At 45.9% G+C, this 24,803-nt stretch overlaps 1 protein-coding gene across 2 annotated transcripts in view; it reads left to right on the top strand.

Annotated features, from left to right (window-relative positions):
* PTPN3 (protein tyrosine phosphatase non-receptor type 3) overlaps positions 1–13,327 on the top strand; it is a 134,119-nt gene extending 120,792 nt beyond the window's left edge. For both annotated transcript variants that reach the window (XM_038770236.1, XM_038770237.1), the window contains 5 exons: positions 861–1,007; positions 6,206–6,334; positions 7,861–8,006; positions 9,396–9,531; positions 11,257–13,327. In XM_038770236.1, coding sequence (XP_038626164.1) covers positions 861–1,007; positions 6,206–6,334; positions 7,861–8,006; positions 9,396–9,531; positions 11,257–11,334 — 636 coding nt within the window. In that variant the 3' untranslated portion in view covers positions 11,335–13,327. The remainder of the gene's footprint in view (positions 1–860; positions 1,008–6,205; positions 6,335–7,860; positions 8,007–9,395; positions 9,532–11,256) is intronic.
* The last annotated feature ends 11,476 nt before the right edge of the window (positions 13,328–24,803 follow it).

The raw sequence follows: 24,803 nt of genomic DNA, 5'->3' as shown, positions 1-24,803 counted from the left end.
CTGTGCCTCAGTGACCTCATCTGTAAAATGGGGAATAAGATTATGTGCTCCCCAAGGGACAACCTGATCACCTTGTAACCTCCCCAGCGCTTAGAACAGTGCTTTGCACATAGTAAGCGCTTAATAAATGCCATCATTATTATTATTTGGGCAAGTCACTTGATTTCTCCGTGCATTAGTTTCTGCATCAGTAATATGACAAGTAAATATCTCCCCCTCCCACTTAGACTGGGACCCCCTTGTGAAACTGTCCAATCTAGTCGCGTCTACTGTGAGCTTAGCACAGTGCTTGGTATACCGTAAGTGCATAATAAATATTATTATTATTAAGGTATTTGTTAAGTGCTTACTGTGTGCCAAACACTGTTCTAAGCGCTGGGGTAGATACAAGGTATTCAGGTTGTCCCACGTAGGGCTCACAGTCTTAATCCCCATTTTACAGATGAGGAAACTGAGGCACAGAGAAGCTAAGTGGCTTGACCACGGTCACACAGCAGACAAGTGGCTGAGGCAGGATTAGAACCCACGTCCACTGACTCCCAAGCCCGGGCTCTTTCCACTAGGCCACGCTGCTTCTCTACTACCACAATTGTAATTCTCTGCGGATCGGTTGTACAACCAAATGAGAAACCCGATTCCTGCACCTCAATCTGCAAGAGAGTTCTGAAGGAGGAAAGTGTTGAGCTGGGACAGCAGAGAAATGTAGATTATTGAGGTGCTTAGGAAGAGCACAGGAGAACTTAGTAAGTGCTTAACGCATGCCACAGTTATTATTAGTGACTCAGTGAAAACCAAATAATGTCTTGCCAATGAAGGAGCGTAGCACCTTTTCATCGATTTTTTTTTCTCCCTCCCAATAGATGGAGATTCCATCAACCAGCATTGTGAACAGATACATTGCCACCCAAGGCCCTCTCCCCCACACCTGTGCCCATTTTTGGCAGGTAGTCTGGGATCACAAATTATCGCTGATCGTCATGTTGACCACGCTTACGGAGCGAGGGCGGGTAAGTGTCTCCGCGAACCTCCCGGAGGCGACAGTTAAGGATCGGGCGATGTAGAGCAAGATATTTGCAACTGCCAGTTGTCTGCTGGGTGACCTTGGGCAAGTCACTTAAGCTTTCTGTGTGCCTCCATGTCCTCATCTGTAAAATGGGGATTCTGTGTCTGGTCTCCATCCTACTTAGAGAGCCCCATGTGGGACAGGGACAGCGTCCAGCCAGAGCTTAGAACAGTGCTTGGCACACAGAACACATACCGTAGCTTGTTTCACCAACTGAACCCATCTGGTTGGTTTTTAACGTGTTCAATCTGAAAAGTATATGGAAAGAAGCAGACGGCGGAGCCCGGGTCCTTTTGTGCCCACCCGGGGCGGTGGCGGCGATAATGGCTCACTCTCCCTTAAAACGATATTTGCGGCCCGGGGAATGTTTGCTCGAGTTGACCGCCCGCCGCGGTCGTGTCAGAATAGTTTACCTTATAAATTCCCTCAAGCAGGCAGGTGCGGAAATCAAGAGGTCGGGGCCGTCGTAAAGTCGTCCGATGGCGCGCGGGGGCCAAGTGGCCAGCGTTCGTGTGACCAAGTTGAAGTAAAATGGGCTAGAATCGTCTTCCAAAGGGCAAGTCCGAAACGTCTAGTCTGCGAGCCCGTTGGCGGATGAGGGAACTGAGGCCCAGGGAAGTGAAGTGATTTGCCCAAGGTCCCACAGCTGACAAGTGGCGGAGCTGGGATTTGAACCCATGACCTCTGACTCCAAAGCCCTGGCTCTTTCCACTGAGCCATGCTGCTTCATATCATATCATATTTTGTTTTGTTCTCTGTCTCCCCCTTCTAGACTGTGAGCCCACTGTTGGGTCGGGACTGTCTCTCTATGTTGCCAACTTGTACTTCCCAAGCGCTTAGTACAGTGCTCTGCACACAGTAAGCGCTCAATAAATACGATTGAATGAATGAATGAATGAATGAATGAAGCTCAGGTCTGGAAGCCAGTGAACCTGGGTTCTGGTCCCAGCTCTGCCACTTATCTACAGAATGATCTTCGGCAAGTCACTTACTTCTCTGTGCCTCAGTTACCTCATCTGTAAAATAAGGATTAAGATAGTGAGCCCTGTGTGGGACAGGGATTCTGTCCAAACCGACTATCTTGTATCTATCTTTTTACAGTGCCTGGTACGTAGTAAATGCTTAACAAATACCCCAAAATAACAATTTCATCCATCATAGTTACCACGACCAAGTAGTCCCCTTCCTATTGGCGCCTGCTTCCTTCTCCTTCTCTTTCCTTTGTATTCCCTTCCTCCTCTCCCTGCTGGGTCACCTGACTATGAGTATTCAGGCACCTGGCAGCCTCCATCAGCCCGTGAAAAATCAGCAAGCCGAGCCCACAGGCATATGCTCCTGTCTTCCTGGCTGAGTGCAGCCATGACTGTTTACAGCTGAAAGCGCCTGGTTATGTTCAAAATGTTGTTTTCAAGCCGTTGGTGTGGATTACTCGGGGTGGGGAGAGAGGGCGAGTCACTGCTTAAAGCACTTAGTACAGTGCTGTGCACACAGTAAGCGCTCAATAAATACGATTGAATGAATATGTCCTTCGGTATCGGCACTGCTTATGGTGCTAAATGGCGAGCTCCACGTTTCCAAGTATCGAGATGTATTGTTGTCATCGTGGTGATCGGATCATCATCATAATAATCGTGGTGTCTGTTAAGTGCTTGCTAAATTTTTCTCCCATGTGGCTGCTCTAGTTAACCGGTACCTACCCCAGAGTTTGGAACAGTGTTTGACACATAGTAAGTGCTTAACAAATCGCATTAAGTACTGACTTGAGGAAAGATTTGGGGATGCGATTTGGTAAGCACTTACTGTGGGATTTCAGCGGTGTCTGTCCGTGCTTCCGGGTTCTGCGGGTCCTTGGGTGAGATATCCAGAAGAGAAGTCTGCGATTTTTCAATCAGTGAGCCTCGAGGTTGGCGCTTTAAGGCCCAAACTAAGTAAAACATCAAAATGTGGATGAAGTAAGACATTTGATAGTGTGCACCGTAAATGAGGATTTTAAAAAAAGTGATTTAATACCCAAGACAGCTTTTTTTCCTCTCACACTCACACAAGTGCTCTTTCTGAAACATGAGCTCTCATTTTTAATAGACCTAAGCGATGAAATGGCAAGATTGTACCAGCTGGTGAAACCCAACTGTTGATTTTGAAGGTGGCGGGCCTAATTCCCGTTTCCGACTCCAGTATCTAAAAAAGCTAGAAGGAAGGTTCCCTCTGCAGGACAAGAGGCTCAGGACCCACCCCGGCAATTGCACAACCCTCATTTAAGCAATTATCTTCATAATAATAGTAATTGTGGTATTTAAGTGCTTACTATGTGCCAGGCACTATATGAAGAGTGGCGTAGATCCAAGCTAATCAGGTTGGACACAGTCCCTGTCCCACATGGGCTCACATTCTGGGGTCCTTAGATTTCTCTAACAATAATAATAATAATAGCATTTGTTAATGCTCCAAACCATAGAGGTTGTGCAGACCCTAAAATTATCCTTGAAGGTAACCATTTCTGCATTAAAATAGATCAATAGATCAATGGTATGATCTAGTGGATAGAACGTGGGCTTGGAAGTCAGAAGGACCTAGGTTCTAATCCCTCCCTGCCACTTAATATAATAATAATAATAATAATAATGATGACATTTATTAAGTGCTTACTATGTGGTGTTCTAAGCTCTGGGGAGGTTACAAGGTGATCAGGTTGTCTCATGGGGGTCTCACAGTCTTAATCCCCATTTTAAAGATGAGGTAACTGAGGCCCAGAGAAGTTAAGTGATTTGCCCAAAGCCACACAGCTGACAGTTGGCGGAGCTGGGATTTGAACCCATGACCTCTGACTCCAAAGCCTGGGCTTTTTCCACTGAGCCGTGGGTCTGCTGTGTGACCTGGGGCAAGTCACTTTGCTTCTCTGTGCCTCAGTTACTTCATCTCTGAAATGGAGATTATTCTTTCATTCAATCATATTGAGGGCTTACTGTGTGCCGAGCACTGTACTAAGAGCTTGGGAGAGTACAGTATAACAATAAACAGACACGTTCCCTACCCACAACGAGTTTATATTCTAGATTAAGACTGTGAGCCCCTTGTGGGACAGGGACTGTGTCCAGTCTGTTTATCTCGTATCTACCTCAATGCTTAAGATGGTGTCTGGCACACACAGTAAGCGCTTGACAACTACCACCGCTATTATTATTATCAATGATGAACCCTAGAATGCAGTTAATTTAGCAGCATTGACCACATCTTTGTCAGGTGGCATATTTGTAAGCAAAGTGCCGAGAAGCCGCAGGCACGGCCTAGTAGAAAGAGCAGAGTCCTGGGAGTCATAGGATTTGGGCTCTAATCCCGGTTCTTCCACTTCCCTGCTGGGTGACCACGGGCAAGTCGTTTGACTTCTCTGTGCCTCATCTGTAAAATGGGCACTCAATACCTGTTCTCCTTCCTACTTAGACTACTAGCCCCACGTGGGACAGGGATTGTAATCCACCCGGATTATCTTGCCTCTCCCTTAGCGTGGAGAACAGTGCTTGGCACATAATAAGCGTTTTACAAGTGCCACAATTATTATGAATTAAGCCTGGGTCCCGCTTCAGGTCTGTGAGATTGTCCGAATTCCATCTGGCAGTTTGATCCCTGGGAGGGTAATCTCTGCCTCTAAACATTTTGCCTGCTGTGGACGGCATTGGATTCACTTAGGCAAATTAGCTTGTTTGCATTTGTTCCTCATCAGTGAACTGTCACTCCGGCCATCCTTAATCTATTCAAGTGCCGTGTCAACAATCAAATCGGGGAAATCCCACCAAGAGACCCTTCATGAAATTCTGTTTAGTCTCTTGTCTCCCTGCGACGCACAGCAAATGACAATCTCCCTTTCCATCGGGATCTGATGGAAGCAGCGTGGCTCAGTGGAAAGAGCACGGGCTTTGGAGTCAGAGGTCATGGGTTCAAATCCCAGCTCCGCCAGTTGTCAGCTGTGTGACTTTGGGCAAGTCACTTCACTTCTCTAGGCCTCAGTTACCTCATCTGCAAAATGGGGATTAAGACTGTGAGTCCCCAGTGGGACAAACTGATCACGTTGTAACTTCCCCTGTGCTTAGAACAGTGCTTTGCACATAGTAAGCGCTTAATAAATGCCATTATTATTATTATTATTATTATTATCTGAACACTTACACTGTCTGTAATTTATTCATTTTAATGCCTTTTGACCGTAAACTCCTTGTGGGCACGGACCACATCTACTAGTTCTGTTGTATGGTGCTCTTCTGAGCGCTTAGCCCAGTGCTCTGCACCCAGTAGGCGCTCAGTAGATGTCACTGATTGGTCGATTGCCGGGAAGTGTTAGGAATAATAATAATGGCATTTATTAAGCGCTTACTATGTGCAAAGCACTGTTCTAAGCACTGGGGAGGTTACAAGGTGATCAGGTTGTCCCACAGGGGGCTCACAGCCTTAATCCCCATTTTACAGATGAGGCAACTGAGGCACAGAGAAGTGAAGTGACTTGCCCAAAGTCACACAGCTGACAAGTGGAGGAGCCGGGATTCGAACCCATGACCTCGGACGCCAAAGCCCGGGCTCTTTCCACTGAGCCACGCTGCTTCTCTAGCCATGCTGCTTCAGAAGTGATGGGAGGATTCAAGAGGTTTCTAAGAGGAGCCGTCTCTTACGGGTTTAGTCAGGAACTCCATTCTGCTGGGGACTTCATCCCGAAGTTGGCGATGGTTTAATACATCGGTGGGGTTTATTGAGCACTTACTATGTGCAGACCACGGTACCGAGCACTTGGGGGAGTAAAATACAACAGAATTAGCAGGCACATTCCCTGCCCGTAAGGTTGAAGTGCCCGGGATTATGGTGAACTGGTTGAAGGTTTAGCTAAGCCGCGCGGGAGTAGAAGAGCTCCCCCTTCTAGACTGTGAGCCCACTGTTGGGTAGGGACCGTCACTATACGTTGCCAACTTGTACTTCCCAAGCGCTTAGTACAGTGCCCTGCACACAGTAAGCGCTCAATAAATACGATTGAACGAATGAATGAAAGAGCAGGCAGAGCCACATTGAGACGGCCCTGAATAGGCCAGAAGGCGCGTAAAAGCAGGCGAAAGCTTAAAAACGGATTCGCGCTTGAGACTTGCTCCTTCTGTCGATTTGCAGACCAAGTGTCACCAGTACTGGCCCGATCCTCCCGACGTCTTGGAATACGGCAATTTTCGCGTCAAGTGCCAGTCGGAGGACTGCACCATCGCCTACGTTTTCCGGGAAATGCTGGTCACCAATATAGAGGTGAGCCCCGGACCACTGTCGTCACAGCCGGGAAAGCGATGGCGGGCTCTGGGTTTGGCTCTATCCAGTTGAGGCGACTGTCACCTGGAGCAGAGGAATTAGCGCTGGCCACCCCGGGACCTCTCCCTCCGGTGTTCCTAGATCCCTCAGGCCTTGTCCGACCCCATCCCCAGGCCTGGAGGCTGTGATTGTAATATTTATTGAGCGCTTACTGTGTGCAGAGCCCTGTACTAAGCGCTTGGGAGAGTACTGTAGAACAACAGAGAAGTAGCATGGCCTAGTGGACAGAGCCCGGGGCTGGGAGTCAGAAGGACCTGGGTTCTAATTCCGCCTCCACCGCATGTCTGCTGTGTGTCCTTGAGCAGGTCACTTAGCTTCTCTGGGCCCCGGTCACCTCATCTGTAAAATGGGGAGTAAGAGTGTGAGCCCCATTTGGAACAGGGACTACGTCCTACCTGATTAACTTGTATCTACCCCAGCAGTTAGAACAGTGCTTGTGCATGGCACATAGTAAGCACTTAACGAGTACCATAATTACCGTTATTAATGATTATTAACAATAGAACAGACACATTCCTTGCCCGCAATGAGCTCACAGCCTTGTTTTCTCTTCTTGCACAGCTAAACCCCTTGCATGGGGGTGTCTAATTAGTAATTAGTGGATACAGCATGGCTAAGTGGAGAGTGGACCTGGATTCTAATCCTGACTCTGCCACCTGTCTGCTGTGTAACCTTGGGCAAGTCACTTCACTTTCTGGGCCTCAGCTGCCTCAACTGTATAATGGGGATTAAGACTGTGAGCCCCAGGAGGGGTATGGACTGTCAACCTGATTTGCCTGCATCTACCCCAGCATCTAGTACAGTGCCTGAGATATAGTTAGCACCTAGCAAATATCAATAAAAACAATGTGATATTTAAGTGCTTACTCTGTGCCAAGCACTTAGCTGAATGCTGGGGTAGAAACAAGATCATCAGGTCACGTGGGGCTCACAGTCGAAGTAGGAGGGAAGGAGTAGAATCCCCATCTTACAGATGAGGTAACTGAGGCACAGAGAAGTGACTTGCCCAAGGTGACAGCAGACAGAGCCGGCATTGAGAAGCAGCATGGCTCAGTGGAAAGAGCATAGGCTTTGGAGTCAGAGGTCATGGGTTCAAATCCCGGCTCTGCCTCTTAGCTGTGTGACTTCGGGCAAGTCACTTAATTTCTCTGTGCCTCAGTTCCCTCATCTGTAAAATGGGGATGGAAGACTGTGAGCCTCATGTGGGACAACCTGATCACCTTGTAACCTCCCCAGTGCTTAAAACAGTGCTTTGCATGTAGTAAGCACTTAATAAATGCCATTATTATTATTATTAGAATCCGGGTCCTCAGACTGCGAAGCCTGGGGCTCTTTCCACTAGGCCGGGCTGCCTTCTAATAAAGGGATCTTGAATAGCGACGGGCGTTTCTTCTACTTAGAGGGCTATTCCGCCGATGGTCCGGCTCCAGAAATCAGCCGTGTCTTTCCCTCCCCCACCCCCTCAGACAGGAGAAGAGCACACAGTTACTCACCTCCAGTACGTGGCCTGGCCCGACCACGGAGTTCCTGACGATTCCTCGGACTTCTTGGAATTCGTGACCTGCATGAGGCCAAAGAGGGTGGAGAAGGAGCCCGTCTTGGTCCACTGTAGGTAGGTTGTCGGAGACGAGCTCTTTTTCATGTTGCGGGGTGGGGGGCAAACACGACAGAAAAAAAAACAAACAGGAAGTCCTGGCCCAAATAAAACCCACAGGGTTTGCCCTGAATCCAAGTCTCCCAATTCTGTTGCACTCCCCTAAGCGCTTAGTACAGTGCTCTGTGCACAATAAGAGCTCAATAAATATAATTGAATGAATACAATGCTCTGCACACACTAAGCACTCAATAAATACCACTGATTAATCGATTATATTCTCCCAAGCACTTAGAGTGCTCTGCACCCAGTAAGCGCTCAATAAATAGCACTGATTGATTGATGTGTTCATTCCAGAAGCCTCCAAATCTTACCCTCATCTAATAGCCATGATTCTGCCCTCAGTAATATGTATTTAATTAGGAGAAATGGAATATGTACCTAATTTAGTGCTCGATCCCTCAAGTGAGTCAGATTCTCCATCCTGCCGTCCCCTCTGCATCTTGGCAATCCTACTTATAGTAGTGATAATAACTGTGGTATTTGTTAAGTGCTTACTATGGGCCAGGCACTGTACTAAGCGCTGGGGTGGGTACAAGCAAGTCAGGTTGAACACAGTCCCTGTCCCACATCGGGCTCACAGTCTCAATCCCCATTTTACAGATAAGAGAACTGAGGCCCAGAGAAGGGAAGTAACTTGCCCAAGATCACCCAGCAGACAAGAGGCGGAGCCGGGATTAGAACCCAGGTCCTTCCGACTCCCAGCCCCATTTCTGTCCACTAAGCCATGCTGCTTCTGCTAATTTGTCAACAATTTATTTATGACTCGCATCTATTACAGCTCCTTTTTTTAATGGCATTTATTAAGCGTTTGCTATGTGCACAGCACTGTTCTAAGCGCTGGGGAGGTTACAAGGTGATCAGATTGTCCCACAGGGAGCTCAAACTCTTAATCCCCATTTTACAGATGAGGTAACTGAGACACAGAGAAGTTAAGTAACTTGCCCAAAGTCACACAGCTGACAAGTGGCGGAGTCAGGATTTGAACCCATGACCTCTGACTCCAAAGCCCTTGCTCTTCCCACTGAGCCATGCTGCTGCCCTTCACCCCCCCATTAGAGTATAAGCTCCTGAAGACAAGCATCATATCTGTTACTTATGTACTTAGTCCCCCATGTACAGAAAGCACTTAGTACTGCAGGTTCTGATGCTTTTGATAAGATATATCGAATAATCTGTTAAATACTATCAGATCATATGACAACTAATTTCGTTGATTTTTATTTCTTTAAAGTGCATTCAATTCATTAAATACGATTGGTTCTCAGTTTGCTGTTTTGCAACACACATGTAACAAAAGTTGGACCCATCTCATCCATTTGCCCCTCTGCCTTTTTCGTTTCGAAGCGCTGGAATAGGCCGAACTGGCGTATTGGTCACTATGGAAACCGCCATGTGTCTCATCGAAGGGAATCAACCTGTCTATCCCCTGGACATTGTTCGAAAGATGCGAGACCAGAGAGCGATGATGGTGCAGACCTCAGTAAGTCGAAACCCCAGGGGAGCAAATTCCAACCGAACTCGGAACTCTCCGCTAAGCACTGAAACCCACTATAAGGGGTCGGACCGTTTTTTTTGTTTGTTTTACATTGTTTGTTAAGCGCTTACTATGTGCCAGACACAGTAAGCACTGAGGTAGGTACAAATTAGGTTGGACACAGTCCGTGTCCCACATGGAGCTCACAGTTTTAATTCTCCTTTTCCAGCTGAGGTAACTGGGAAGTGAAGTGATTTGCCCACTGTCACACAGCAGACAGTTGGCGGAGCCAGAATTAGAACCCAGGTCCTTCTGTCTCCCGGTTTATGCTCTATCCACTAGGCCAATGGCAGAGAATGACTTTTCTGTATTAGCCCAAGATGTGAGCCGTAGTCTGTCACCAGCGAGATGCCAAGTCTTCGTCCATTTTGAGGAAAGCCGGGATGCAAAGTAGAAAGCCACTCTGGTTGTTAGAGGGTTGGTTTGCCACACACGCCAGAACCTGACTTCCCTTTACAACATTATAATAACTGGTTATTTGTTAAGCATTTGCCATACGCCAAGGACTGAACTAAACACTGAGGTTGCTACAAGATAAGATTGGACACAGTCCCTGCCCCACCTGGGGCGCTTGGTCTAGAGGAGAGAGAGAGAAAACAGGTGATCCCCATTTATCAGATAAGGAAACTAAGGCCCAGAGACATGATTTGCCCAAGATCCCAAAGAAGTTGAATGGCAGAGGTGGAATTTGAACATAGGTCCTCTGACTACTAAGCACTGAGGCGGATACAAGCTAATCAGTTGGACACAGCCCCTTTCCCATATGAGACTCACAGACTTAATCCGCATTTTTCAGATGAGGGAACCGAGGCCCCTCTACCATTACTGGGTGTTATTTCCACCCTCCAGGCAGCACTCCCCATCGGTTTGTCACTTAAAGAGATTTATCTCCTAGCTTGGTTGGCAGCAGTTGCTTTCCCGTGGCTCTGGATGGGAGCTAATTTTGCCTCTGCTCCTTTCTCTTCCCCTGGGAGCGAAATCTGCATAGAGAGAGATTCCCCCATTTTTAATCCAGTGCTGCTGGACTGATGTTCTGCTCAATCAAACAATCAATCTGTCAGTTTATGGTATTTATTGAGCGCTGCTGTAAGCTCGTTCTCTGGATCGTAAGCTCGTTGTGGGCAGGGAATGTGTCTACCAGCTCTGTTGTATTAAACTCTCCCAAGAGCTTAGTGTGGTGCTCTGCACACCGTAAGCACTCAATAAATACCACTGATCGTAATACTGATGCTCTCCTTAGAGAAAGAGTTGATTTTGTAGTTACTTGGGAGACTCCGCCCTGACAGAATAAGCAGCAGTGTGGCCTAGTGGAAAGAGCGTTGGCTTGGGAGTCAGAAGGACGTGGGTTGTCATTCTTACGACTTCTCTTGTCTGCTGGGTGACCTTAGGCAAGTCACTTCATTTCTCTCTCTCTACCTCAGTTACCTCAGCTCTAAAATGGGGATTAATACCATGAGCCCCATGTGGGACATGGACTGTGTCCAACCTGATTAGCTTGAGTCTACCCCAGTGCTTAGCACAGTACCTGGCACATAGTAAAAACTTAACAAATACTGTTAAAAAAATCATATTTTTGGAAATGCTTGGCTTCCCAGGTTTTCTCCTAATCTCTCTCACTCTCTCTCTCTCTCACTCTCCCGCTCCTTCTCCCACTCCCTCTCCCTCCTCCAGAGCCAGTACAAGTTTGTGTGTGAAGCTATCCTTCGAGTTTACAAAGATGGCTTGGGTCGACCCCTGGATCCCAGGTAGTCCGACTGTGAAAACATTAACTTCTCTTTCTCAAGGAGATGAGCTGGAAAGGCAGAGAACTACAACTGGAAACAGCAAGAAAGAGCCCTAAGGGGTGTTCGGAAGAGAATGAGCACACTTGAGCTCCGGCACTTTAAATTTCTGTAGAAATTGAATTGTGTATATAGGAAATATGTAGATATGTATATGTGTGTGTGCAGTTGTGTATAGCATCCATTATGCACATATATATGGACAGAAATAATCAAAGGAATTGTAGAACATATCCTGATCTTGTAATGCCTTAAAAGACTTTTCCCTTTAGACATTTCCACCGCCCCTTCTCCCCGATCTGGCAGAAGACAAACCGATTGAATTACTAAGTCCCGAGGGACGAAGGACCACTGGAAATTTTGGATATATCAAGTGTTCTCTGAGAATAAAATACCAAGGGCTATTCCTTCAGTTTCCTCTGGGAAGAGCTGGGGAAATCCAGGACTCACTCTTTATACTCTGTCTTGAAGACTACCCACAGTACACCTAATCTTAGAACTAAACGTCCAACCAGGTTGGTGTAGCTCGCTGCTGAAATAGCCTGGCCTATTTCACTGACTCTTCTATGCCAACGCTTGACTGGTTCACGGCCAGTGTTATTTGGGTAGTGGGGAAATGGGGCTTCAAACTCCCTCACCCTCTCTTCATTTCTTCTGCTTGCCCAGGGTGAGACTTAAAATGTGCCAACCAGGTTCTTCGTTTGGCTAATGAATCTAAAGCCCAGAATCGGACGGTTAGTTTTCTCCGTTTCCCCATTTTTTTAAATGTTTATTAGTTCCAAGAAGTTGGTTAGGGGCCAAGGAGGCTCTTGTCTGCTTGATCATCTGACTGTCTTCTATATGCAAAACTGGTTTAAATCCAGGACGGGGAAACATCTACTACTGAATCAACGAAAATGTTTTGCTGCTAGTTCAAGCTGTTCAACTGTCGAAATTGGTTTGGAGATAAGCTAAAAAAATAGTCACTCTCTGACCTGTTTTCAAAACTTTCTGCAGGAAGGGTCAGTAGGTGAGAGTGTGTGTGCGTCTGTGTTTCAGGTTTCTCCACTCGCTTCAGATTCAGTCGAGTTACAGACTTCTGTATATAAGCAAAGGGTGTGTGCTTTTTTTCCATTCTAATAACGGTCTCAGTTTCATTTCATCGGGGAGAATCAGACTATTTGAAAAGCAACACCGCAATTTTGGCGTTGTTTCCAAACCCATTATGCTCTTAGATTGCCCTCCCTAATTCTGCCATAAATATGTTGATTATAGTTTTTTAATGTTCTAGACTCACATAAAAATTCTCCTTTTTCAGGAAAGGAGTGAGAAAAGCCATCTGGGATGTGAGGTGTATTAGGCAGCGCTTTATACCTGATAAGAAAGGAAGCTAGCTAATTATTTCTTCAGAGATGCACACCTCCTTTGGAGAAAATGTGTTCACGTTGGATGATTGTACTGCAAGGCATGTTAGGGGCTGTTTCTTCTTAACATCGGGCAAATTCCGGACCAACTGAATGGTTTCCTCCGATGTCTGGTGATATTTCAGCTGCTCCTTCTCAACCCGGCTCTTCAAGGCGGGGGTGAGAATGTTTCAAGATAGCAGGATCACCATCAGTCAGGACTTCACCCAGGGCTGGGGCCCGGGAACAGTCAGTTTCACCAGTTTATGCAACCCCATGAAGGTCAGAGTAGGGGGGAACAGGGGTGTCTACTTCAGATGAGGTTTCTAGGGGTCTAGGAGATACGATGGAGCGGAAAGAGTTGGAAGGGCTGGGGTTCTGCTGCATTTTTACCCTGCACCGTGTCAATCATGACATTTCCAAGAAGGATTAGTTAGCCAGGGGGCAGGACAGGGGGGAACTAACCGGATACTGGTTGATGTTCTGATGGTACTTCTCTTCCAGGCAAGAATCTGGAAACCACTAAAATAACTGGCATGGTGACAGGGAGAGACGTATATCTGGAAATCTAGCGCACCGCTAGATGAAAAGATGGTAGGGAGTCTTGTACCAGCTGTTTTGACCGACCACCTTATTGATCGTTTTGAGTTTGCTTCTTGGTAGATAGTAACAATTGGAGAGTTGAAAGGCTTCTTGAGGTAAAGTTGTATAGCTTTTAGAGAAACAAACCAAACTTCTTAGGCTAAAGTTTGACCATGCGCTCCCCAGATTACTTCCAAGACCCTGGATGCTATTAACATAGAGAAAGTGGCATTCCCAGAATGCACTTTTTTTTTTTTTTTACACGGTGCCATAAACCCGAGTACTGTATTCTCTTCAGGGAAGACTCCACGGGACGGATAGGTCGAAGCTCCGAGTATTTGTAACGATACCTGTCCCGGGACGGTCTGACCGAGGAAAGAAATTTATCTTTGTCAAATAAACTCACTGAAGAAAACCAGAGCTTTAGTTTAACAGAAAGCCAGAGGGGGTTGGGCTCTCAATGAGCTCGATTCTCCACTTTGGGAAAGGGTTAATCCCCTCTGGAGTCCCTGGGGTGACTGACGATTAGGTGAGGAGCTAAGGAAGGAGGTTGCCATTTTGAATTACCCGAATTAGGCCCCCACCCCTAGATAGAAAGAAGGAAGCCAGAGACAAGTGCCACATTTGGCTAATACTTTCAACTGGTTCCAAGACAAAAGAAATCCCCTCCCACGGTCCTAGGCCCTCTGTTTTGTTCGATTGGTTCCTTTTTTTCAAACACAAGAAAATGAATGCATCTCCGTCTAACCCTCTCAAGAGACTAACCTTCAGAAATGACCAGAAGGTTGTCAGTTATTTCAGTGGTCTCCCTATAACTTGGGCCGAGATGGAAACTTGAAATTTTTTGGCTCCGTCTTCGCTGTCCCCCTCAAGGCCTAAATTGTTCAAACGTTTTCTTCTCGCTGCCCTATGCTACACCTGTCCAAACATGAAAGTGAGCTGCAATCTGCATTAGGATGAGACTGAACTGCTTGAGTCGGATCCAAATTCTGAAGGTGACGTGACCCACGTTCCCAGATCTTCTTTCCTCGCATCGGCTCTTGAGGTGAATTTCTGAACTTCCGCTGCAGAACGTCGGGAGAGAGGGAAAGCAGAGGGTTTTTGAACCAAAGCTTTATGAGCCCTTTGAGGATACAAATGTACTTAACGGAAAGTCAGGGCTTGGTTTCGGCACACAAGATCTGAGTTTTCGGAAGGAGGGGTATCGGGGCAGATCTCCGCTCTAATTGCTCCCTGGATCTATTTTTACAATTTGGAGGAGTCTCAGGGTCTTCCAAAAGTGGACCTAAAGTTGGGTGAACTGTGGGTGCCAATCTGGGCTCGTTCTGTTGCTGGTTGTAAACATGGCTGCTGCTCTGGAGATTTTATTCACTGACAATGCAAAAAAAAAAAAAAGTTTAACAGGAACAGTTTCTAGGGTGGGGGCAAGATCATTTTGTATTCCTGAAGCCTGTCTTTTAAATCATCCGATTGTAAATTGATGTTAATATTTCAGAGCTTAATTTATTTAAAATGCAGACACATTTCTTCCTCAAATGAATGTAACAGTTTCCTTTTTTTATTTTTGTAAGGATTGGATATCGGTTCAATGATGTTATCAGTATAATTTCCTCGGTCATGGAGCTGCTTTGAGTACGATTGACTCTTTCTTTGTGTCCCCGTTCGCATTCGTTGATTAATGTCTATGGGTTAAATAAAACATTCTTTTTTGGTATACTTTTGCATTCCCCTGATTTGAGACACTCGGGGTCACTGGTTGTATTGGAAAGCCTGGATTTCCTTTTCTTCTTTTTGTCAAGTAACCAATCACATTTAGTGAGAGCCTAGTGTGTGCAGATCACTGTACTGAGCGCTTGGGAGAGTACAGTGTAACAGAGTAGGTAACCACATTCCCTGCCCACAATTCTGAGATGCCAGTGAAAGTGTATCATTTTTGTAGTTGTGCTGTTAAAAGCCGCAAATGCACTAATAATAATAATTATGGTATTAGTTAAGTGTTTACTATATGCCAAACACTGTATTAAGCCCTGTGGTAGATAAAAGATAATAATTATGGTATTTCTTAAGCGCTTACCATGTGCCAAACACTGTTCTAAGCCCTGGGGTAGATGCAGATTATTCAGATTGGACACAGTCCATGTGAGGCTCACAGTCTTCATCCCCATTTTACAGATAGGGCAACTGAGGCACAGAAAAGTGAACGACCTGTCCAAGGTCACACAGCAGACATTTGGCAGAGATGGGATTAGAACTCAGGTCCTTTTGATTTCCAGGCCAGTGCTCTATCCATTAGGCCATGCTGCTTCTACTCGAAGAGTATACTGAAATAACTGCTAGGGGTCAAATAACTCTGTAACAAATCACCAAAAAACAAAAACCTTAAAGCCAAACATTGATGCATGAGTCCTACCAATTTCAACTGCTTACAGACGGTCATCAATAGTATTTATTGAGTGCTATATGCATATATGCATGTAGCTATATGCTATATATGCTATATATACTGTATGCTATATGCAGACCACTGTACTAAACTATTGAGAGAGAACAGTGCAATAGGCTTGGTAGAAACGATTCCTGTCCTCAGAGAGCTTTCTTTTTGGCCGAGTTGGGTGGGAAGAATTGTTGACATTTGTATATAAGGCCTTCGGTTTTAAGTGATTAGAGATTCTCCTAGCTCTGCCCCAATTGATCAATCATATTCATTGAGCTGTTCTGTCAATCAGTGGTATTTACTGAGCGCTTACTGTGTATAAAGCGCTGATCTTGGGAGAGTACAATATAGGAGAGGTGTTAAGATCCCTGCCTTCAAGGAGCATGTAGTCTAATAGGAATGCTGACAGAACACTTGGACTGAATAATAACGATGGTATTTATTAAGCGCTTACTATGTGCAAAGCACTGTTCTAAGCGCTGAATGCTTGGATGAAATCAATGGTATTTATTGAGTGCTTACTGTGTGCAAAGCACTGTACTAGGGGCTGGGTGGAGTACAATATAACAGAGTTGTTCGACACATTCTCTGTCCACAACATGCTTTGGGAAGCAGCATGGCCTAGTTGATAAGAAGGACCCAATTCTAATCCCATCTCCATCACATGTCTTCTGTGTGACCTTGGACAAGTCATTTCACTTCTCCCTCAGTGACCTCATCTGTAAAATGGGAATGAAGACCATGTGGGACAGGGACTTAGCCTGTATTTGCCCCAGCACTTAGACATATAGCTTAACAAATATGGACAAGCCCACAGCCTCAACCTCCCTCCCTTCATTTTTCTGGCTCATCTGGATTCCCCACCCAGTCCCTTACCTAGGTAGGTTCCAGTCACACACTCCCATCCCTCTCTCCGCTCCCTGAGGACAAGGTGATTTCTCTTTCCAGTATTTTTATTTCCACAGTAATCCAGAGATCGACTCTTACCACCTGCCTGTCTGGACAGTCTGTAACTGAATCTGCGGAGCTTTGCCGAAGGACTGCTTGAAAATCACCAAGTTGACCAAACTCATTTTCCCCTAAGGAAAAACAGCAATTACCCTGGATGTTTCCTCTCCTGAAATCCAATTAGCCTCCTTTGAAAATGAAGCTTTTAAACGGTGAGTATCCTGGGGTCCTGCCGTTGATGACCAGTCCCACCTCAGGCAGGTGTGATAAAGGGGGGGGACTGATTTCTTTGAGGAAAATGTGTGGGAATAGTTTGATTTTTTCGTAAAAACTTTCCGGATTCCCATCTTTTCCATCTCATAGTTCGCTGTGAGCTGGGAACGTGTCTGCCAACTCTTGTGTATTGCACTTCCCCAAGCACTTAGTATATAGCTCTGCACACAGTAAGAGCTCAATAAATAGCACTGAATGATTGATTTTAGCTCTAGTCTGGACTCCCTCTCCACACTCCCTCCTTCCTTGGTCACCTCAACTTTCTTCCATGATCCTTCCCACCCAGTTTGGATCTCAGTCTGACAGAGGTGAAGGGAATAGTCTCATCCTGGAGCAGTAGGGCCTAGTGGAAAGAGTGCAAGCTTGGGCATCAGAGGACCTGGGTTCTAATCCCGGCTCCGCCCCTTATCTTCCGTGTGATCTTGAGCAAGTCACTTCACTTCTCCCTCATCTGTAAAATGGGGATTAAGGCCGTGAGCCCCTATGTGGGACAGGGACTGTGTCCAACCTGATTACCTTGTATCTACACCAGCGCTTAGTACACCACTTAGCACACAGTCACAAAAAGTCACAAATAGTAACACATAGTAACAAATGCCATTAAAAAAAAAGAAAATGACTTTGGCAGCAATAGTGGTTTTGAAAATTGACCAGAAAGCAGCAGAAAAAGCGAACTCCCCTAAACAAATCAACACCTCAAGACAGTGTGCATTGCTGCATAGTAAATGCTTTGACTTCCTGCTTACTAAAGCATTTCCAATTACATCTGAAAAATCCTCAGAAATAGCAGCTTCAAAGTAGGCAAGAACAACAAAAACAATCCCCCCAAGCGGGCAAATTCACCTGAATGTAATGTCCTGTCGGTTTTGACACAGCTCTCCGTTAAATAATTGAAAAACTATTCCAAGAAGCTGACAGCATGGAGACAGTGTGTGTGTGTGTGTGAGAGAGAGAGAGAATGGGGCGCAGTAAAAACCAAATCCTTTAAGACCCACTAGCTTAGCAGATAGAATTAAAAATTAGAGGGCCACGGGTCTATGTGGAGATGTTAAGAAAATATTTGATTCAGCATTTCAGGGAATTTTGCTTCCAAAATTGAGCTCGGTTTGGTTAGAAGAATAGTAGAGTGGCATCAATTGAAACCTTTTCAAAGTCTAAATTAATCAGTGGTGTTTACTGAGGGCTTCTTGTAGGCAGAGCACCGTACTGAGCGTTTGGGAGACTGCAATACCGCAGAATTAGCAGAACCACAACCAGTCAGAATTCCGATTGGCGAACTGCAGAGTGAAGTTAAGGGACACTTTCCACGCAGGATAAAGTCGACACCTGTAGGACCAAACCCTCAGTCAACCAACAGAAGGTCTGCGATGACAGTTTGGTCGTGTTGACTCAAGTCCGCCTGGGTGAGATCTCGACCGAAAGGTTTGTTGCCTGAGATTGTATATCTTGAAGGAAGTCTCTGGCTGGTGATTGACAGGTGCTGAACCCCCTTCCCTACCTTCGACCCCAACCCTACAAACCATCGAGAATAAGAAATTTCACAGCAAAGGAGTTAAACTCTAGAGTAGTTGGGTTCTTTTGAAATAGAAAAGAGAAATAATGCATGTTACGGCTCTCTTCATCCAGGATTTATAATGTAAATTCAAATTAAAGGCCTAGAGAGAGCTTGAAGTTGGTGCTAGTGACAGTGAAGACTTTCCTCTTTTGGCTTGCTCAGCACGATTACTGCGGTGTTACTTCACACAACTCCATTCATTGTCGTATTTATTGAGCGCTTACTGTGTGCAGAGCATTGTACTAAGCGCTTGGAAAGTACAATTCAGCAATGAAGAGAGACAATCCCTGCCCACATCGGGCTTACAGTCTAGAAGAGGGGAGACAGATATCAAAACAAGTAAACAGGCATAATATAAATAAATAGAATTAAAGATATCTACATATATACACAAGTTCTGTGGGGCAGGGAGGGGAGATAGAGCAAAGGAAATGAATCGGGGTGACGGGGGGGAGGACATGTTTTGTTTTGTTGCCTGTCTCCCCCTTCTAGACTGTGAGCCCATTATTGGGTAGGGACCATCTCTATATCTTGCCAACTTGTACTTCCCAAGCGCTTAGTACAGTGCTCTGCACACAGTAAGCACTCAATAAATACGATTAAATGAATGAATGAGGAAGGGCTAAGGAAAAGGGGGCGTAGTCTGGGAACTCAGTGAACATTTCACAAAGGGTTCTAATTTGTTCTTTGAAGGCACAGAAAGCAATCGTCTCTTCCCTTCACCACCAGCCTTGGTACAGATAGCTCCTCAATTGCTTTTCCTGGAACCTGGTTTTGTCTTTTCCCAAGGATTTAATAAAGATGGTATTTGTTAAGTGCTTACTATGTGCCAAGAATTTATGTCCCGCACTGCCGAGGGGAAGATTTTCCCGGTATCTGCATCCCTATGACAGCTAGGGAAAACTGGGAGGGCTCATCAAGATTCATTTTCGTTTTCAGAACCCAGGAGTGTCTTTGAGAATTCACTCCATGGCAACACTAAAATTGGGGTTAGCCCTTTATCTTTCCACTGGGCCATTGTGTTTTCTGGTTATGTACTTATGGATATATTGGTAATTTATAGTAATGTCTGTCTCCCCCTCCTGACTGTAAGTTCCTCGTGAGAAGAGAACGTGTCTACCAACTCTTGTTACATTTTACTCTAAGTGCTTAGTACAGTGTTCTGCACACAGTAAGCACTCAATAAATATGATTTTTTAAAAATGGCATCTTTTAAGTGCTTACCTTGTGCCAGGCACTGCTCTAAGCACTGTGGTAGATGTAAACCCTTGGGTAGATAATCTGTGTCCCACACGGGACTCACAGTCTTAATCCCCATTTTACAGATGAGGGAACTGAGGCCTAGAGAAGTGAAGTGACTTACCCAAGGTCACCCAGCCAACAAGCAGCAAATCTGGGACTAGAACTCATGTCCTCTGACTCCCAGGCACATGCTCTATCCACCAGGCCACACTGCTACTCAAGTCAATCAATTTGCGATGGATTGATTGATGTTTCTTTTTAGCAAGACACAAGAAGGCTTCCTGAGTTCCGGGCGATCTGCCCAAGAAGAGAGCAGGAGGCCTGACAGATCCGCCTCTGATCTTGGGAAACAGGATCCGGGGCTAGAACTGCAGTATCATTCCAGAATTTTCCCTTTCCTGAGCAGCCCCGCCAGCTGGCAGACAATCCTGGGGGAATCACCCGCCTTGGGGAGAATAACGGTGGCTTCATTCGTCAGGGTACACAGATTTCTCTCAGGCCGCTGGGTGCGTGAGCTTTGAAACGGAGCACTCCCGCTAATTAATGGTTTGCCGTAGATTAGCATTTAAGAATTCATCAAGGAATAATTAATATGCTAATTGAGGGTGTATTTCATGGGCCTTCATTTCCATAAAAGCGGGACTAGAAGTTCAATGTCGTCACTTTGCTAGAATAATTAGAGAGCTTTCCGGTGCTAGCGGCTTTCTTCAGGGGAGGGTAGGATGTCTGAAGTGCAGTTGGTTGTTGGCCCTGGTGGGTGGAAATGTCACGCCGATCTGGGTGGGGAGACTAGACCCCAGTTCGAGAGGGATTAAGAGGCCTCTTCTCGGGGTGTAAATTGTATAGTGGATACAGCCTGGGCCTGGGATTCAGAAGGTGCTCTGGCCTTCCCACACTGAGCCCCCTTTTTCCTCTCCTCCTCCCCATCCACCCCCACCCTAATAATAATAATAATGGTGGCATTTGTTAAGTACTTACTATGTGCAAATCACTGCTCTAAGCACTGGGGAGGATACAAGGTAATCAGGTTGTCCCATGTGAGGCTCACAGTCTTAATCACAGTGCCAAGCACTTAGTACAGTGCTCTGCACATAGTAAGCGCTCAATAAATACGATTGATTGATTGATTAATCCCCTGTTTACAGATGAGGTCACTGAGGCACAGAGAAGTTAAGTGACTTGCCCAAAGTCACACAGTTGACAAGTGGCGGAGTCGGGATTAGAACCCATGACCTCTGACTCCCAAGCCCTGGCTCTTTCCATTGAGCCACGCTGCTTCTCTACTTCCTTCCCCTCCCCACAGCATCCCTATAGATGTTTGTACAGATTTATTGCTGTATTTATTTTACTTGTACATATTTGCTATTCTATTTATTTTGTTAATGATGTGCATTTAGCTTTAATTCTGTTCTGACGACTTGACACATGTCCGCATGTTTTGTTTTGTTGTCTGTCTCCCCCTTCTAGACTTTGAGCCTGTTGTGTAGGGACCGTCTCTATATGTTGCCAGCTTGTACTTCCCAAGTGCTTAGTGCTCTGCACACAGTGAGCGCTCAATAAATACGATTGAATGAATGAATGAATGAATAATTAATTTATATTAATGTACGTCTCCCTCTATAAACCGTAAACTCGTTGTGGGCAGGGAACATGTTACCAAATCTGTTGTATTGTCCTCTCACAAGTGCGTAGTACAATGCTCTGCACACAGCAAGTACTCGATAAATTCGATTGACTGAATGGTCCCTCTGAATACCCCACCATGATACTGGCTCCATTTTGGGTCCACAATGTGGAAGGCCAACTTTCTCTCCCTCCTCTCAGAAGGAAGCAGTGTGGTCTAGCGGTTAGAGCACCGGCCTGGGAATCAAAAGGACCTCGGTTCTAATCCCTTGTCTGCTGTGTGACCTTGGACAAGTCACTTCACTCCTCTCCGCTGCAGTTACCTCATCTGTAAAATGGGGTTTGATTTTGAGCCCCTTGAGGGACAGGGACTGTGTCCAACCTAATTAGCTTGTATCTGCCCCAGCACTTAGTACAGTGCCTGGCACAGAATAAGCGCTTAACAAATACCACTGAAAAACAAATACCATTTTTAAAAAAGCATAAAAAAACAAAAACGTTGCTATTCTTCTCTTGGCGTAGGGGAAGTCACCATTTTGGCCTCAGTTTAAGGTGAGTCAGTGTAAGGGATAGGAGAGAGGGAGTCTCCCCTCCCCGCAAGTACCATGCTGGTTGGCAACACCTTAGCAGGGAGTCATGGGGTGTTGCCCTGCCCAGGATGGCGTTGTATTGTTGTGTAACTTGTCTGACAGGTTCTGCTTCAGCTGAATTTGTTGGGTGAGCCATCCTGGGACGCAGCAGTGAGACCGGTGTGGAACAGCCCAGCTAAAAGCCCCATGGGAGATAGAGGAGGCTTGCTTTTTTTTTATGGAATTTGTTAAGCGCTTAAGGCCTTGCATTAAAGCGCTGAGGTAGATGAAAGCTCATCAGGTTGGGCACGGTCCCTGTCCCACATGGGGTTCACAGTCTTAATCCCCATTTTGCAGGTGAGGAAATTGAAACTCAGAAAAGTAAAGTGACAAGCCCAAGGTCACACAGCCGATGGGCCTGGAATGCCCTCCCTCTGCCCATCCGCCAAGCTAGCTCTCTTCCTCCCTTCAAGGTCCTACTGAGAGCTCACCTCCTCCAGGAGGCCTTCCCAGACTGAGCCCCTTCCTTTCTCTCGCCCTCGTCCCCCTCCCCATCCCCCCCATCTTACCTCCTTCCCTTCCCCACAGCACCTGTATATATGTATATATGTTTGTACATATTTATTACTCTATTTTACTTGTACATATCTATTCTATTTATTTTATTTTGTTTGGTTGGTTTTGTTCTCTGTCTCCCCCTTTTAGACTGTGAGCCCACTGTTGTGTAGGGACCGTCTCTATATGTTGCCAACTTGTACTTCCCAAGCACTTGGTACAGTGCTCTGCACACAGTAAGCACTCAATAAATACGATTGATTGATTGATTGATAAGTGGCAGAGCCGGGATTAGAACCTCGTCCTTCAGAATCCCAGGCCTGGGCTCTACCCGGTAGGCCGCACTTGTTTCTCTAGTTAGCTAGCATTCCAGGTCCAGTCCCAGCTCAGTCCCAGATTGGTTTGATGACTTTGGGCTCCTCCTGGACTGTAATTTATTTATTTTTATTTCCATATATCAATGTCTGTCTCCCCCTCTAGACTGTAAGCTCAATGTGGTCAGGGAATCTGTTTATTGTTTATTTTATTTACAGTGGCATTTATTAAGCGCTTACTATGTGCAAAGCAGTGTTCTAAGCACTGGGGAGGTTACAAAGTCATCAAGTTGTCCCACGGGGGAATCACAGTCTTAATCCCCCATTTTACAGATGAGGTAACTGAGGCCCAGAGATGTGAAGTGACTTGCCCAAGGTCACACAGCAGACAATTGGCAGAGCCGGAATTCAAACCCACGACCTCTGACTCCAAAGCCTGGGCTCTTTCCACTGAGCCACGCTGTTTCTCCAACTGTTATATTGTACTCTGCCAAGTGCTTAGTATAGTGCTTTGCACCTAGCGCTCAATAAACAAATTGAGTTGTTGTTGCCAAAGAGCGAGGTTGGTGACCAATCCTACTCCTTAGACTCATTAGAGTTCACAGGGCTGACCTTTGGAGGTCTCATCATCCAATCAGTCAATCATTCGTATTTATTGAGCTCTTACTGAGGACACAGCACTGTACTAAGCGCTGAGACCCTTCCCAGAAGGCTGCACGCCTGCCTGCGGAGGTCTGGAGAGGCGGGGGCTATCACCCAGATGCTTCCTTTGGGAAGCTGGAAGATTTTCAAGCCGCTGGCTTCCTAGTGAGGTACAGTTACCATGGCGACAGAAGCCCAGATGAAAAGTCACATTGGGCTTTTTGTCCTGCAAGCAGATTCCTTCAGGGAAACTCAAAGGACCATTGTTCTCTGTAGGTTTTGGAGGAGCTGAGCGGTCGGAGGTGGAACCCAGAAAAACCAGCACTTCTGCTCTCTCCTGTGGCCAGAGGAGTTCTCAAGGTCGGGATTGAGAAGCAGCGGGACCAACTAGATACTCATTCAATCGTATTTATTGAGTATTTACCTTGTGCAGAGCACTGTACTAAGCGTTAGGGAGATAACAGGATAACGGGCTTGGGAGTCAGAAGGACCTGGGCTCTAAACCCGGCTAATCCCAGCTCCACCTCTTGTCTTCTATGTGATCTTGGGCAAAACACTTTATTTCTTTGTGCCTCAGTTCCATTATCTGTAAAATGGGAATAAAGACTGTGAGCCCCAAGTGGGACCTGGACTGTGTCCAACCTGGTTAGCTTGTATCTAGTACAGTACCTGGCACATAGCGCTTAACAAACATCATTTTTTTAAAAAAAGGGATTGTGGTAGCTGTTTCAGAGCACCAGGAGTGGTGAAAAGTGGACAAAAATGCGGGGAAAATAATTATTTTCATATTTAGAAAGCACTTGCTAGGTGCTAAGCACTGGGGTAGATGCAATACAATCAGGTCAGACATAGTCACTGTCCCACATGGGGCTCACAGTCAAAGAGAGAGGCAGAACAGGTTTTGAATCCGCATGCTACAGATGAGGAAACTGAGGCACAGTTCCACTGATTTCAGTAGGCCTGGATCACCTCCCTCCCCATCTCCCCTTCTCACCTGATTTCATTGTCATTTTCTATATAGTTTAGCTGGGTGACTTCTGTGTGTTTGTTTCTTCGGTTGCTAAGGGATAAGGAGCTTGTTTTGTTTCTCTCCCCCCTCTTCACCCTCTAAGTATACATGATGAGCAAGTGCTCTGATTCATGGTTGAAGAATCAAATCAAAATCATTTAATATGAAACTCTCTTGAAAAGTTCATTTGAAAAGATGCTTGCTACATTGCGGCAGCCCTGTTGGAGAGAGTCTGAAAGATATTCTTCCTGCTGTTTGACTCTTGGGCTTCGCGAGACCGATTTCAGCCCCTTGACTTCATAATCTTTC

Source organism: Tachyglossus aculeatus, chromosome X3 (assembly GCF_015852505.1).
Source record: "Tachyglossus aculeatus isolate mTacAcu1 chromosome X3, mTacAcu1.pri, whole genome shotgun sequence".
Classification (NCBI taxonomy): Eukaryota; Metazoa; Chordata; class Mammalia; order Monotremata; family Tachyglossidae; genus Tachyglossus; species Tachyglossus aculeatus.
The sequence above is the reverse complement of the archived record's forward strand: the minus strand, read 5'-3'. Positions and strand labels throughout refer to the sequence as shown.